The sequence below is a fragment of the Panthera pardus genome, unplaced genomic scaffold (genome assembly GCF_024362965.1).
Source record: "Panthera pardus isolate Hobbes unplaced genomic scaffold, ASM2436296v1 HiC_scaffold_20, whole genome shotgun sequence".
NCBI classification, from domain to species: Eukaryota; Metazoa; Chordata; class Mammalia; order Carnivora; family Felidae; genus Panthera; species Panthera pardus.
The window spans coordinates 24,761,707-24,774,650 of record NW_026526766.1 but is presented as its reverse complement, the minus strand read 5'-3'; the positions used below and the strand labels follow the sequence as shown (position 1 = coordinate 24,774,650).

The window sequence follows — 12,944 nt, the reverse complement described above, 5'->3', positions numbered from 1 at the left end:
AAGAAGAGGTGGCAACTAGGAGAGGTTATAAACCAAGGTATAGCTTTTTGTTTTTATTTTAATGTTTAAGAGGCAAGAGATTGAGTTGAAAAATAAAAAAAACAGCTTTTTATACAATTTGGCTAGTTTATTTGAGAGAGAGAGATAGCATGAGCAGGGAAGGTGCAGAGAGAGAGGGAGAGAGAGAATCCCAAGCAGGTTCAGCATTGTCAGCACAGAGCCCTATGCGGGGCTCAAACTCCTGAACCTTGAGATCATGACCTGAGCCGAAATCAAGTCGGATGCCTAACCAACTGAGCCACCCAGCTGCCCCTAACGTGTTGACTTTTTAATTTGCTATTTATCTTTAAAAAATAAAACTTTAAGAAATATATTACCTAATGGTATGTTGATTTTTTTTTTTTTTTACTAGTGTTAACCAATTTTAATTGTTGGTAATTCTTTTTAGGAGTATGAAAATGCTGAAAGTGCTTCAACTCAATCAAAGGTTATGAATAAAAAAGATAAAAGAAAGAATCATCAGGGAAAAGACAGGCCTCTTACAGTATCACTAAAAGATTTTCAATCTGAAGGTAATATATGTATGAAATCTATTATGCTAGAGAAACTATTTTAAGTCTTTTTATATGTAAGTTGTAAGTTCCTTGCTAGTTTTTAAAATAAGTAAGAATCGTTTTTTTAATGTGTTACTGAGATTGTGAAAAATGTAGCCCTGTTTGGAAATAAACAATTGGGGGAGGGGGGGTGTGTAACTTAAAAGCAGTCATTAAATCCCCATAAAGCTTCAGTATGAATTTATCTTTTTGTATTAGAATTTGTCCATTTTCTAAAACTCACTGAAAATAAAAATTGTACTTGTAGTCTTTGAGTCATCTTGAAACGTTGTTGTCCTTATACATAAAGTGATTGGACTTACAGTACACCTGGAATAGTATCTTCAGGTTTCATCCACTATTGGTCAACCTCTTCAAATTATCTAGAACTACACCTTAGAAAGTTAAAATACAAATTTTTAGGAGACTTATTACCAGAAAACTTTATAATATCATTTATATTTTTTTATTGAACAGAAAGACAAATTAAAGGCAGATCATAAAACACATTGCTTTTGATGTGAGAAATGGTGAAAACCCTAAGTCTGTGCTGTAAAATATGGTAGCTACTACTCATATGTGGTTATTTAAATATAAATTAATTAAAATGAACTAAAATAAAAAATTCCTTAGTTGTGTCAGCCACATTTCAGGTGCTCAGTAGCTACATGTAACTAGTGGCTTCTACATTAGAACAGGTAGGGAACATTACTATCATTACAGAAAATTTTATTGGACGGTGCTTTGCTTATGTCAGAATAGTTGCTGACAAAATGAACTGCGTTTGTTCATTGACAGAGTGATCTATTTGATTCATATGAATTTAGCTCTTAATACATTGGGCATTTGTTCTGTTAGGATTAATAACACTATAGTAATAATCTAAAAAGAACAATACAGTGAAATACTTTACCATTTTCAGAAACAAGCCTATCTGTGAAATTTGGAATACACTTAGAGCATTGTTTTGCTTTGGTGTAAGGATCAAGACAGTTTTTCCTATAGTCTGCCTCTCTTATTAAGTGGTTTTTTTTGTTTGTTTGTTTAGGGGTTAAAAGAAGAGATGTATGTTAAGTTTCTTATTTGAGGTTAAAAGAAACAGGTGTATGTTAGAGTTTTCAGTTTTGGTAAGAAAGATTTTATATAAGATGTATTATTAAAAACTAGTCAGAAACATGAAAAGAAAGCTTTTTAAAACTTTATTTTTCATATGTTTGATTATAAGTACTACGTAAATTTATTAAATGGATTGAGAAAGACATCAATATGATGCTGTTCTGGGGAAGCTAGACAACTATTTCAAGATATGATTTAAAAAGTTATGATTATTCCTCAGTTTCTTGCATCTCATTGTATGCTAAGTAGAACACACTAGAAGAATGACTTTGATGTTAGGAATAAGTAGGAAATTAGAAATAAATAGGATTTGGTAGTTTGAGTTGAAACTTGTGATTTTGACATTTACCATACTTGTAGACTCTGTTCAGATCAACAAATGCTTTAGAGAACTGGGCCAGCTTTTAAATTCTCAGTCGTAAGAATGCTCTTCTATTAAATTATTGTTAGTCCTTGAGAATAGAAAATTTCTGCTGTGCATAAGAAGCAATGTTAGATATTAGATATCCTGATTATCTCTAATTTAAATAAGACCTCTTGCTCCCTCTTTGTACTTGAGTTTCAGCCTTGTATCTGTGTGGACTCCCTTATGTCTTTCTTTTCTTCATTCTGTAATCCTTTTCCAAAAATGCTGTGTTGTTACTAAGTCAATGATTTGTGGATCTGGATATTTTTCTTATTGCCTTCTTTTTTGTATTCATTTTATAAATATATGTCACTTTTTAAGATTTTTTATAGTATTATCAAAGCACTGTGATGTATATTTTTAAAACTAAGAGGTTTAAAGGACCCAAATTACTCTTCTACTTTTTTCCCCCCACAAAGGCAGTGATCTGTACAATTTTGCAGTTATAATACCCTGTGATTTGATTTTAGACATGTTTGTTCACCTCTTTGGCCAAAAAAAAAATTGTTTAACGAAAAACCTTATTATTTGGAATTCAAATGTGTAAAATTTAATAATACCCTGTGGTATGGGTGGCATTTACTGGGATATAAAACGTAGTCCCTAAGCTGAGCAAATTAGTAATTATGTGTTGAAATTTAACATCTTATCCCTAGAGAAGAAATCTGATATTTTAGACAACCCCCAAATGACTTCTTTAACTCTTATTATAATTTTGCAAGTCTTCTCAATTACTTTGTTTGAATATTTTTACATACTGGGTATTAATAATTATTAATATTAATAAAGTATTAATATTATTGTTAATTTTATTCAGTGAAATGTCACCATTTTTTTTTCATTTACAGATCACCTTAGTAAAAAGACTGAGGTAAGTGTTACTGTAACCATCTTTATTCTAGAAAATACTTGATGATTTTAAGACTAATAAGTCAGTGTTTGGCAGTGCTTTTTTAGATCTAGCTATTTAAAGGACAACCCATAGGTTTGTTGTGAGTGAATCCAGTCATGTCTGGCAATTATAAGGATGTAAAATATATTGCAGTAGATTGAAAATACTATTTCCATGGAGGAAGTATATTATTTGGCTTTAGTATCCTAATTTGTGTCTGTGTGTGCATGCGCGCGCACACACACACACACACCCCAAAAGGTTACCACATGTAAGCTTAAAATTTTAGGGAAAAGTGGTGTAACACTCCAATCTTTATTAAAAACATCCTGAAACCATGTCTGAAGATATTTAGGAATTATGGAAATTATGAGGTTAGCTGTGATTCTGTAGTTTATACCTATGGATCATATGCTACTCTTACCATTCACCATCACAAGTAGCACCACCCACACGTAACTTCCTAGGGTTATTGATTGGTTTTCTTTTTTTTAAAACTCCAGGAACACCTGGACTTAAGTTGCTGACTTTGGCACGGGTCATGATCTCGCAGTTTGTGAGTTCAAGCCCCATTCCAAAGTGGGGATGTTCTGTGCTAACAGCTCAAAGTCTGGAGCCTGCTTTGGATTCTGTGTCTCCCTCTCTCTCTGCCCTTCCCCACCTCACGTACTATCTCTGTCTTTCAAAAAATGAATAAGCATTAAAAAAAACTTTTTTTTTAAGGGGTGCCTGGGTGGCTCAGTCAGTTAAATGTCCTGACTTCAGCTCGGGTCATGATCTTGTGGTTTGTGAGTTCGAGCTCCGTGTGGGACTTTGTGCTGACAGCTCAGAGCCTGGAGCCTGCTTTGGATTTTGTGTCTCCATCTCTGTGCCCCTCCCCCGCTCATGCTCTGTCTCTCTCAAAAATAAAGATTTAAAAAAAAAATTTTTTTAATAGTTTTTTTTTTTAAAAAAGACTCCAATACCAGATTTTACAAACCTTTTAGAATTGGGAGGTACTACTATAAAATATCTTCTAATATTGAGGGAAGTACTAATAAAATGTTAGTGTTATTTTCACTTCTTTAGGTACTAACTTGAAAGCTTTGCTATTCTGTTATGTATATATTCTTGTTAGTAATTCTATCAGTTGATTTTTTTTCATGGTCAGATGTTCCTTGATTTCACTTTATAGTATATAAATGGTTTTTGACCATTTTTGGTGTTGTTTCAGGTATTTACTTGACAGGTCAGAGAAATGAAATCATCTCTAAGAAAACCACATCTGAATAGCTCTGTGACTATAGTAATAATATAGTCCTTAACTTTGCACGCAAGCAGAAAATTGATTTATTAAAACAGATGGTAGAATTTTTTTTAATTTAAAAACCACAGTCACCATTTCTTAGATTAAAATTTAAATGACCACAAATACAGTCTGAGTATTCATTGCATGTCTGAAGTGTGGAAAACATGTACTTTTGAACTGAGTCTATCTTTTAATCCATTGACTTCTTTGGAGGATAACTTTATGCAAATGAGAAAGCAGGTACAAATGGTACTCCCTATTCCTAAGAGACTACCAGCAACTGTTAGTAGAGGGAAAAATAATTTTTATAAACTGTTCCATGCTTATTTTTCCTGCTTTCCTGATTTGAAAGAGGAAAAAATAATGCAGAATGACAGGATCTCATCTATTTAATATATTCAATCTAAGTTGTATTTAAACAAGCATAGGTATGTGACACAGCATATATTTTGTCTTTCATTGTATTTTACAGCTGTTTTCTGATCATCTTCTGTTAAAAATAATTTGATAGGTAATAAAATTCACTTTGAGTAATCCTAATGATTAAGGCATTTCCTACTTTTGTAAATGCAGTCTAATTATAATTTATTTCCTATGTAACTATTTTAAGAAATTGGTCAAAAGAACATGTAATTCACATTATCCTTTGACACTTGTTAAAAATATACCAAAGTTATGTTCCATTTCCATTAGAGGTATTACTCACTTTCTTATGACTTGAATATTTAAATGTTGCAATGGTTATGCCATTGCTCTGGGAATCTAGATGAACTTTTTCAGAGAGTTCAAAAATAAGCCTGAAAAAATATTTCTGATTTCAAGTCTGAAATGAGATCTGCTTTCTACTCCTAAAAACATATGAGTCTTTGTTACAGTGTATACTCAATAATTGGCTTAATTCTTCCTATCTCTAATATGTTACTTATGCCAAGAGATTTTTTTTTCCCCCATGGGAACTTTAAAATTCCTAACTTCTGTTGAGAACAATATGCATCTCATCCATTCCTTCTTAAATCAGGTATTTAGTGGATAAAATTCAAAAGAGAAAAGATTTTTTACTTTATTATAGATGATGAGGGGTACTTCTGGTATATTCCTCTAACTGCCAACTAAACTTGTTCTTGGGTTACATCATTCCCGTTTTGCTTATTCCATCCGTCTTGATTTTGTGTTACTAATCTCAGTGCTTTCTTTCTAGTCCCAATTATTTATAATCTTTCTCACCATGAAACATTTAGAATAAAAATGACACTATCAGGACTAGAAGATGGGAACAAGTTTTCTTCATTAAATGTCCAGGACATATTGGCTGCCACTGCTATACCAGTCCCCTACCCATTCTTCACTACAGTATAGTCAAGAATATCCCATGAGAATTCTAGACAAGAAGAATGAATAATAGAATAGGTGCTTGTATATACCTCTTAGAAACCTTAACTAATCATGCCTTTTAAGGAACATTATTTGATCCTTAAAGTTGTTTTTGTTTTTAATTTTCTTGTGTTGTCTTTAAAAAAATTTTTTTTTAACATTTATTTTTGAGAGGCAGCGAGAGACAGAGCATGTGCAGGGGAGGGGCAGAAAGAGAGAGGGAGACACAGAATCTGAAGCAGGGTTCAAGCTCTGAGCTGTCAGGACAGAGCCTAACATGGGGCTCAAACTCACAGCTGAAAGATCATGACCTGAGCCGAAGTCAGATGCTTAACCGACTGAGCCACTGAGGTGCCCCTATTATGTTGTCTTTTTAAACGCCAGTGCTGCAAGGTGGAGTGTCTCATAGGTACTGCTTTCTCTTTAGCTCCACTTTCATCTTGCCTTCCCAACCGCAATCCTGGTACCATTCAGTAGCTTTAAAATTTTTAGTGATCATCATATGTCTTGAAGTCTAAAAGGTCAAGTCTTCAGTACTCTTGAATAGACTATCTTTAAAGAGTACCCAAGAAGTTGTAATAGTGGTTAGCAAAGGGAGGGGAAGGAGGGCTTATTGGGAAAGGAGAAAGGCTTACTTTTCCCAGTGTAAATTGTTGAAGTTTTTTATTATGTCTGTGTAATATGTATTTAAAAATTATATCAAAAATAAAAAGCAATGGAAGAGTGAGGGAACTAGGGAACAAACCTGGTTTTATCTGGCTCCATAGCCTGTTTCCTTTTTGTTGCACAGTGCTTCTTGTATGTCTACCTTAGATGTATGAGTTTGGAAGAATAATTTATTCATTTTAGGCCTTAGTTATGTTAGATGAAAAGTAACATTTCCAAAATTATAAATGATCAGTATGTGACCAAATAGTATGTGCTAAAAATTGAACCCCATAGTTAACACTACCAAAACTAGTTAGACCATTAAATTTTAAAAGCAAATAAATTCTGCCAAGTTAAAAACAAAACAAAACAAAATACCTCACCTAAAATCTGGCTTTACATTAGCTCTTCAGCCTGTTTCCTATTTCTCAATGTCCTGAACTGATTTTTGCTCCCATGCCTTTCCTTATTTGTATTTATTATATTTGTTGTTAGTTCTCTTTGGTTGTAAGTAAGAAGCCCAACTCAGTCCAGCACAAGCAAGAAAGAATTGCTTGTTTGATTGGTATAACCAAACCATGGAAGGTTAGGGAAAGAACTGGCCTCATAGTTGACTGGATCCAGGGATTTATGGAAGTTTAGGATTTTTCATTTCTCTCCCAAGTCTCAGTTGCTATCTATGGCTTCACCTCATGGTAGATCGCATGGTTACTGGGGGATCCTGGGGTACATCTTTACAGCTTTTCCTGTAAACTGTTAGCTTTTGAGGCTAACAGATTGAAGTTCAACTTTTCTTTGAGGAAATGAGGGAAGCAGAAATATTCCCTACATGGTATGGTTTACTTCCTATTATATCACATTAGGGGATGTAGAATGGTTATTTTTATAATAATAAAATTGATCTTGAAGAATTGGCTATTACTTACATAAATAACTGATTGAATAAATATATAAAAGAGAAGAGACAAATCTTCCATACAGAAAATTACAAATAATTTACGCAGATATTCCCCTTCCAAGAGAGGGAGCTTAACTCCCTCCACTCTTCTTGAGTATGGGTTGTACTTAGTAACTTGCTTCCAAAGAATAGAGTACAGAAAGGGAGGAAAATTAGTTTTACACTGTAGAAACCTGGTAAACAGAACCTTGACCAGGTGATCAATATTATTAGTGATATTTCATGTTGATAGCATGCCATCTTGATATGATGTGATGAGAATGACCTATACTTGTGTGATTTTCCTTGCAAAAAACACATAAAACCAGTCAAACAAAAACATTAGACAAATCCAAATTAAGGGACATTCTGCAAAATACCTGACCTGAATGACTAGTATTGCTCAAAACTATCAAGGTCACTAAAAACAAAGTCTGAGAAATTGACATTGACCAGAGAAGGCTAAGGAGACATGACAACTAAATGTAGTATATCCCAGGTGGAATCTTGGAACAGAAAAAGAACATTAGGGGAAAACTAGTGTAATCCAAATAAAGCGTGGAATCTAGCTATACTATTGTACCAATGTTGGTTGTTTAGTGGGAAAGCATACTATAATAATGTAAGATGTTATCAACAGGGGAAACTGAGTAAGAGATATATGGAAATTGTACTATCCAAAATTTTACGTAAATCTAAGAGTATTTTAAAATTAAAAGTTTAATTTAGGGGCACCTGGGTGGTTCAATTGGTTAAGCGTCCGACTCTTGGTTTCTGCTCAGGTCATGATCTCGCCGTTCATCAATTCGAGCCCCATGTTGGACTCTGTGTTGACTCTGGAGTCTGCTGGGGATTCTCTCTCTCTCTCTCTCTCTCTCTCTCTCTCTCTCTCTCTCTCTCTCTCTCTCCCCTCCCCAACGCTCTGGTTTCTCAAAATAAATAAATAAAAAGTTTATTTTAAAACTTGATCAGTGGGTTCAAGTGTTGTCAACCATTATAAAGTTTCCCCTTAATGCTTTTAGCAACTATTAATGATTATTTCCTTTATCCATTATGTTTTTAGAGCATATTTTTCATTAAATTAAAATTTTTACTTCAAGAATACATGCATATAGTAATAATTGAATGGTAGAGGAGAATTTATGAGACCAGTAGTCTCCCAGCCATTGCTCTTCCCTTACTACTTAAAAAAAATTTTTTTTAATGTTTATTTTTGAGAGAGAGGGAGAGAGACAGATCGTGAGTGGGGGAGGGGCAGAGAGACATGAAGACACATAATCCGAAGCAGTCTCCAGGTTCTGAGCTATCACCACAGAGCATGTAGGGCTCGAACTCAAAAACTGTGAGATCATGACCTGAGCGGAAGTCAGACGCTTAACCAACTGAGTCACCCAGATGGCGCCCCTTACTACTTTTTAAAAATCATTCTCATATGTCATGATTGACCCTGCATGAAGCATGCAAAAGTGTTTAGAGCTTTTCTGAACATACTGTATTTTTTCATGCTGCCTTGTCTACCTATGTATTCTTCCCTACCATCTTTCTCAGTGGTATCTTATGCATGAATAGTTGTTAGTTCTGGGATGGGAGCGAAGTCAGGAACAACCCATGTCGCCATCTTGGTGATGTCACTCCCCTTCCATCTTTATTTGGCTAACTATGCTTCAGAACTTGGCTAAAGAGTCATTTTTATCCTGGTCTTATTTAGATGCCCAGGGTATTCTGTATGTACTTCATAGCACTCAACACTTTTATCATTGTTTTGCTTCTTCTCTAGAATGAGTTCCTAGAGGTCTGGGACTATATGTTGTTGATTTAGTTTTCCTGTTAGTTCTAATTCCCTTCACATAGTAGGTAATGTAAATGGAAGTTGGTTGATGAATGAATGAATGTCCTGCTTTCTCACTAAAACCTTCTCTAGCCTTTTTTGGGTCTGTTTCTCCCATATATTTTTACAATATATCAGAAGCACATTGATTTTATTTCTTCTGTCTGTTCAAGCACATTGTTAGGGCCTTCCATTTAATGGAGCATTGCATGTAGGTAGAATTCTGAGACTGCATCCTTACTCAGCAAGAAAAAATTCCACTATTGATTAATTATGTGTGCCATTTATAAAGAGGAAGAAGTGGCTGCATGTCTTACAGATACTTGCTATTTCTGACATGTCTGTAGAAGAGCACTTAATTGTATTTATTATTATGTGTTAATTTTCGTGTTTTTCAGTAGATAATGAGTTCCATGAGAGTAGACCATATGTAGCATAATAAGGGCTTAATAAGTAAATATTTCAAGTTTAAGACTTGAATCTACCAGGATCTATCTTAGGGAGGAGAAGAAAGTAGACTTACATCATATATAATGTCATCTTTAATATAATAGCTCATTTAATAATGCCATTATTTAGATTTCCCCTTGGATAAGTTAAAAGCACTCAAATGTAGCAAAAGAGAAATCGCGCATGTAGATAGAGCATTTGAGGTTTGCATGTTACTATATATTAATGTATCTTAAAACTGTAAAGCTGGGAGACTGTTCTTCTAAAGGTGCCTTGCATCCCCTGGAAGTTTAAAAGGAATGTTGTTCAAGCATTAATATTTGTCAGTTTATTCTATAAATGATGTGTTCTTCAATTAGGAAATAGGGACTCAGTAGGAAGGTAGGTTTGTTTTTTTATTTTATTTTTTTAATTAATTTATTTTTTTTAATATATGAAATTTATTGTCAAGTTGGTTTCCATACAACACCCAGTGCTCATCCCAAAAGATGCCCTCTTCCATGCCCATCACCTGCCCTTCCCTCCCTCCCACCCCCCCCCATCAACCCTCAGTTCTCAGTTTTTAAGGGTCTCTTACACTTTGGCTGTCTCCCAGTCTAACCTCATTTTTTTTTTCCTTCACCTCCCCATGGGTTTCTGTTAAGTTTCTCAGGATCCACATAAGAGTGAACACATATGGTATCTGTCTTTCTCTGTATGGCTTATTTCACTTAGCATCACACTCTTCAGTTCCATCCACGTTGCTACAAAGGGCCATATTTCATTCTTTCTCATTGCCACGTAGTACTCAACAATAGCCAAATTGTGGAAAAAGCCTAAATGTCCATCAACTGATGAATGGATAAAGAAATTGAGGTTTGTTTTTTTAATTGAAGTATAATTTACACACAATAGAATGTACAGGTCTTAAGTGTGCAGTTTGATGAAGTTTGACACATAAATATAACTATACGAACCTACATCCCTAACAAGGTAAAGAACATTTTCCATCACACCAGTAAGTTCCCTGCTGCCCTATGCCATTTTCTCATGTACTCTGCCCCCTCTTCCCACAGGCAACCAGTGTTGTGATATCTATCACCATAGATTAATTTTGCCTCTTTATTTAAAGTAAAGCATACAATATGTTATTCTTTGGACTGGCTCTTTCCCTCCCAAAATGTTGAAGGTTTATCAATATTGTGTGTATCAGTACTTTTTTTCCTTTTCATTGCTAAGTTGTATTCCATGGTGTGAATATATCATAATGTGTTTATTTATTCTCCTATTAATGGACATTTAGTTTCCATTTTTTGCCATTATGGATAAGGCTGTTAGAGCATTTTTTAAAATCAATTTATTTAGGTGTAATACAATAAAAGCTATCCATTTTAAGTTTATAATTCAGTCGATTTTAGTTTATTTAGAGTTGTGCAGCCATTACCATAATCTGATTTTAGAATATTTCTATCACCCCTGAAGAAACCTTGTGCACATGACCAGTTATTCCCCATACCCCTTCTTCCCAGCCAGCCACCAGCTTCTCCCCCACCCCCACCAGCTTAAGTAACAAGTAATATATGTGGTCTGCATAGATTTGCCTGTTCTGGACATTAAGTATAAATGGAATCATACAAAATGTGGTTTTTTGAGATTTCTTACACTTAGCATGATGTTTTTACAAGTTTGTTTATGTTGTAGCATGTATCAGTGCTTCATTCCTTTTTATTGCTAATAGTATTCCATTGTATTTGATTTTATTTACACATTCATCAGTTGGACATTTGGGTTGTTTCTACTTTTTAAATTATACATAATACTCCTGTGAACATTCAAGTCTTTTTATGAACATAGGTTTAATTTCCCTTAGGTAAAAACCTAAGAATGAAATTGCTGTGTCATGGGGTAGATGTATGTTTGTTTTTCTTTCTTATTTTTTATTTTTTTATTTTTTTAAGTTTGTTATTATTATTATTATTTTTGAGAGAGAGAGAGAGAGAGAGAGAGAGAGAGAATGAACAAGCAGGGGAGGGGCAGAGAGGAGAGAAAGAATCCCAAGCAGACTCCGTGCCATTAGTGCAGAGCCCAGTGTGGTGCTCAAACTCATGAACTGTGAGATCATGACCCGAGCTGAGATCAAGAGTCCTGATACTAAACCAACAATGCCACCCAGGTGCCCCTATTTTTCTTTCTTGTTTTTAAATTTGAGTGTATTTGGCACACAATGTTATATTAGTTTCAGGTGTACAACATAGTAATTTGACAACTTTGTATGTTTTGCTGTGCTCACCACAGGTGTAGCTATCATATATAGCATTGTTATAATATCGTTGGCTATATTCCTTATGCTGAGTCTTTTGTTGCCTTGATGTATGTATGTTCAACTGTAAGAAACTACTTACAGTTTTTCAAAGTAGATGTACTGTTTTACCCTTGTGGAGCTATAGGAGTTTATGAAATAAGGAAAGTTATTTTTGCATTCCTGGTAGGGAGGCTGACAAAAGGTTTTTATAATGCTAGCTTTAGTTACTTTCACTATAAATGAAGATACAGTTTCAATAATTGTTTGTATTTCTATATGCCACTAACAGCAGACAGTGTAATTAAAATCAGTATTTTTTTTTACAATAATACATTATAATAACACCTAGCAATAAATTTAATAAAGATGTGGAAGGCCTATATTGGGAAAATTTTAAACTTTATTGCAAGAGAGTAAAGACTTAAATGGAGGAATATACCTTGACTTATTGTCATAAAGATGTCACTTTTTCTCAAATTAATTTATAAAATCAGTGCAATCCCAATCAAAATCACAAGTTAGTTTATTTTTTTAAATTTTTATTAAAAAAATTTTTTAGGGGCGCCTGGGTGGCTCAGTCGGTTAAGCGTCCGACTTCGGCTCAGGTCACGATCTCGCGGTCTGTGGGTTCAAGCCCCGCGTCAGCCTCTGGGCTGATGGCTCAGCCTAGAGCCTGCTTCCGATTCTGTGTTTCCCTCTCTCTCTGCCCCTCCCCTGTTCATGCTGTGTCTCTCTCTGTCTGAAAAATAAACGTTAAAAAAAAAAAATTAAAAAAAAAATAAAAAATAAAAAATAAATTTTTTAATGTTTGTTTTTTTTTGAGAGAGACAGAGTATGAGCAGGGAGGGGGAGAGAGAGGGAGACACAGAATCCAAAGCAGGCTCCAGGCTCTGAGAGGTCAGCACAGAGTCCCACATGGGTCTTGAACTTAACGAACCATAAGATCATGACCTGAGCCAAAGTCGGATGCTTACCAACTGAGCCACCCAGGCACCCCACAATTCAGTTTTTTCTTAATTGAAGTAAAGTTGACCTGCAATATTACATTAGTTTCAGGTATATAACGTAATGATTCAACATTCATTCATATACCTTACAGATTGCTCACTACAGTAAGTGTAGTTACCATCTGTC

General features: G+C 34.5%; 1 protein-coding gene across 4 annotated transcripts in view; it reads left to right on the top strand.

Moving 5' to 3' along the window:
* Nucleotides 1–12,944, top strand: part of GKAP1 (G kinase anchoring protein 1) — an 89,716-nt gene that overhangs the window by 28,340 nt on the left and 48,432 nt on the right. For all 4 annotated transcript variants that reach the window (XM_053907835.1, XM_019423549.2, XM_019423547.2 and 1 more), the window contains exons 6-7: nt 449–572; nt 2,964–2,986. In XM_053907835.1, the coding sequence (XP_053763810.1) occupies nt 449–572; nt 2,964–2,986 (147 nt within the window). The remainder of the gene's footprint in view (nt 1–448; nt 573–2,963; nt 2,987–12,944) is intronic.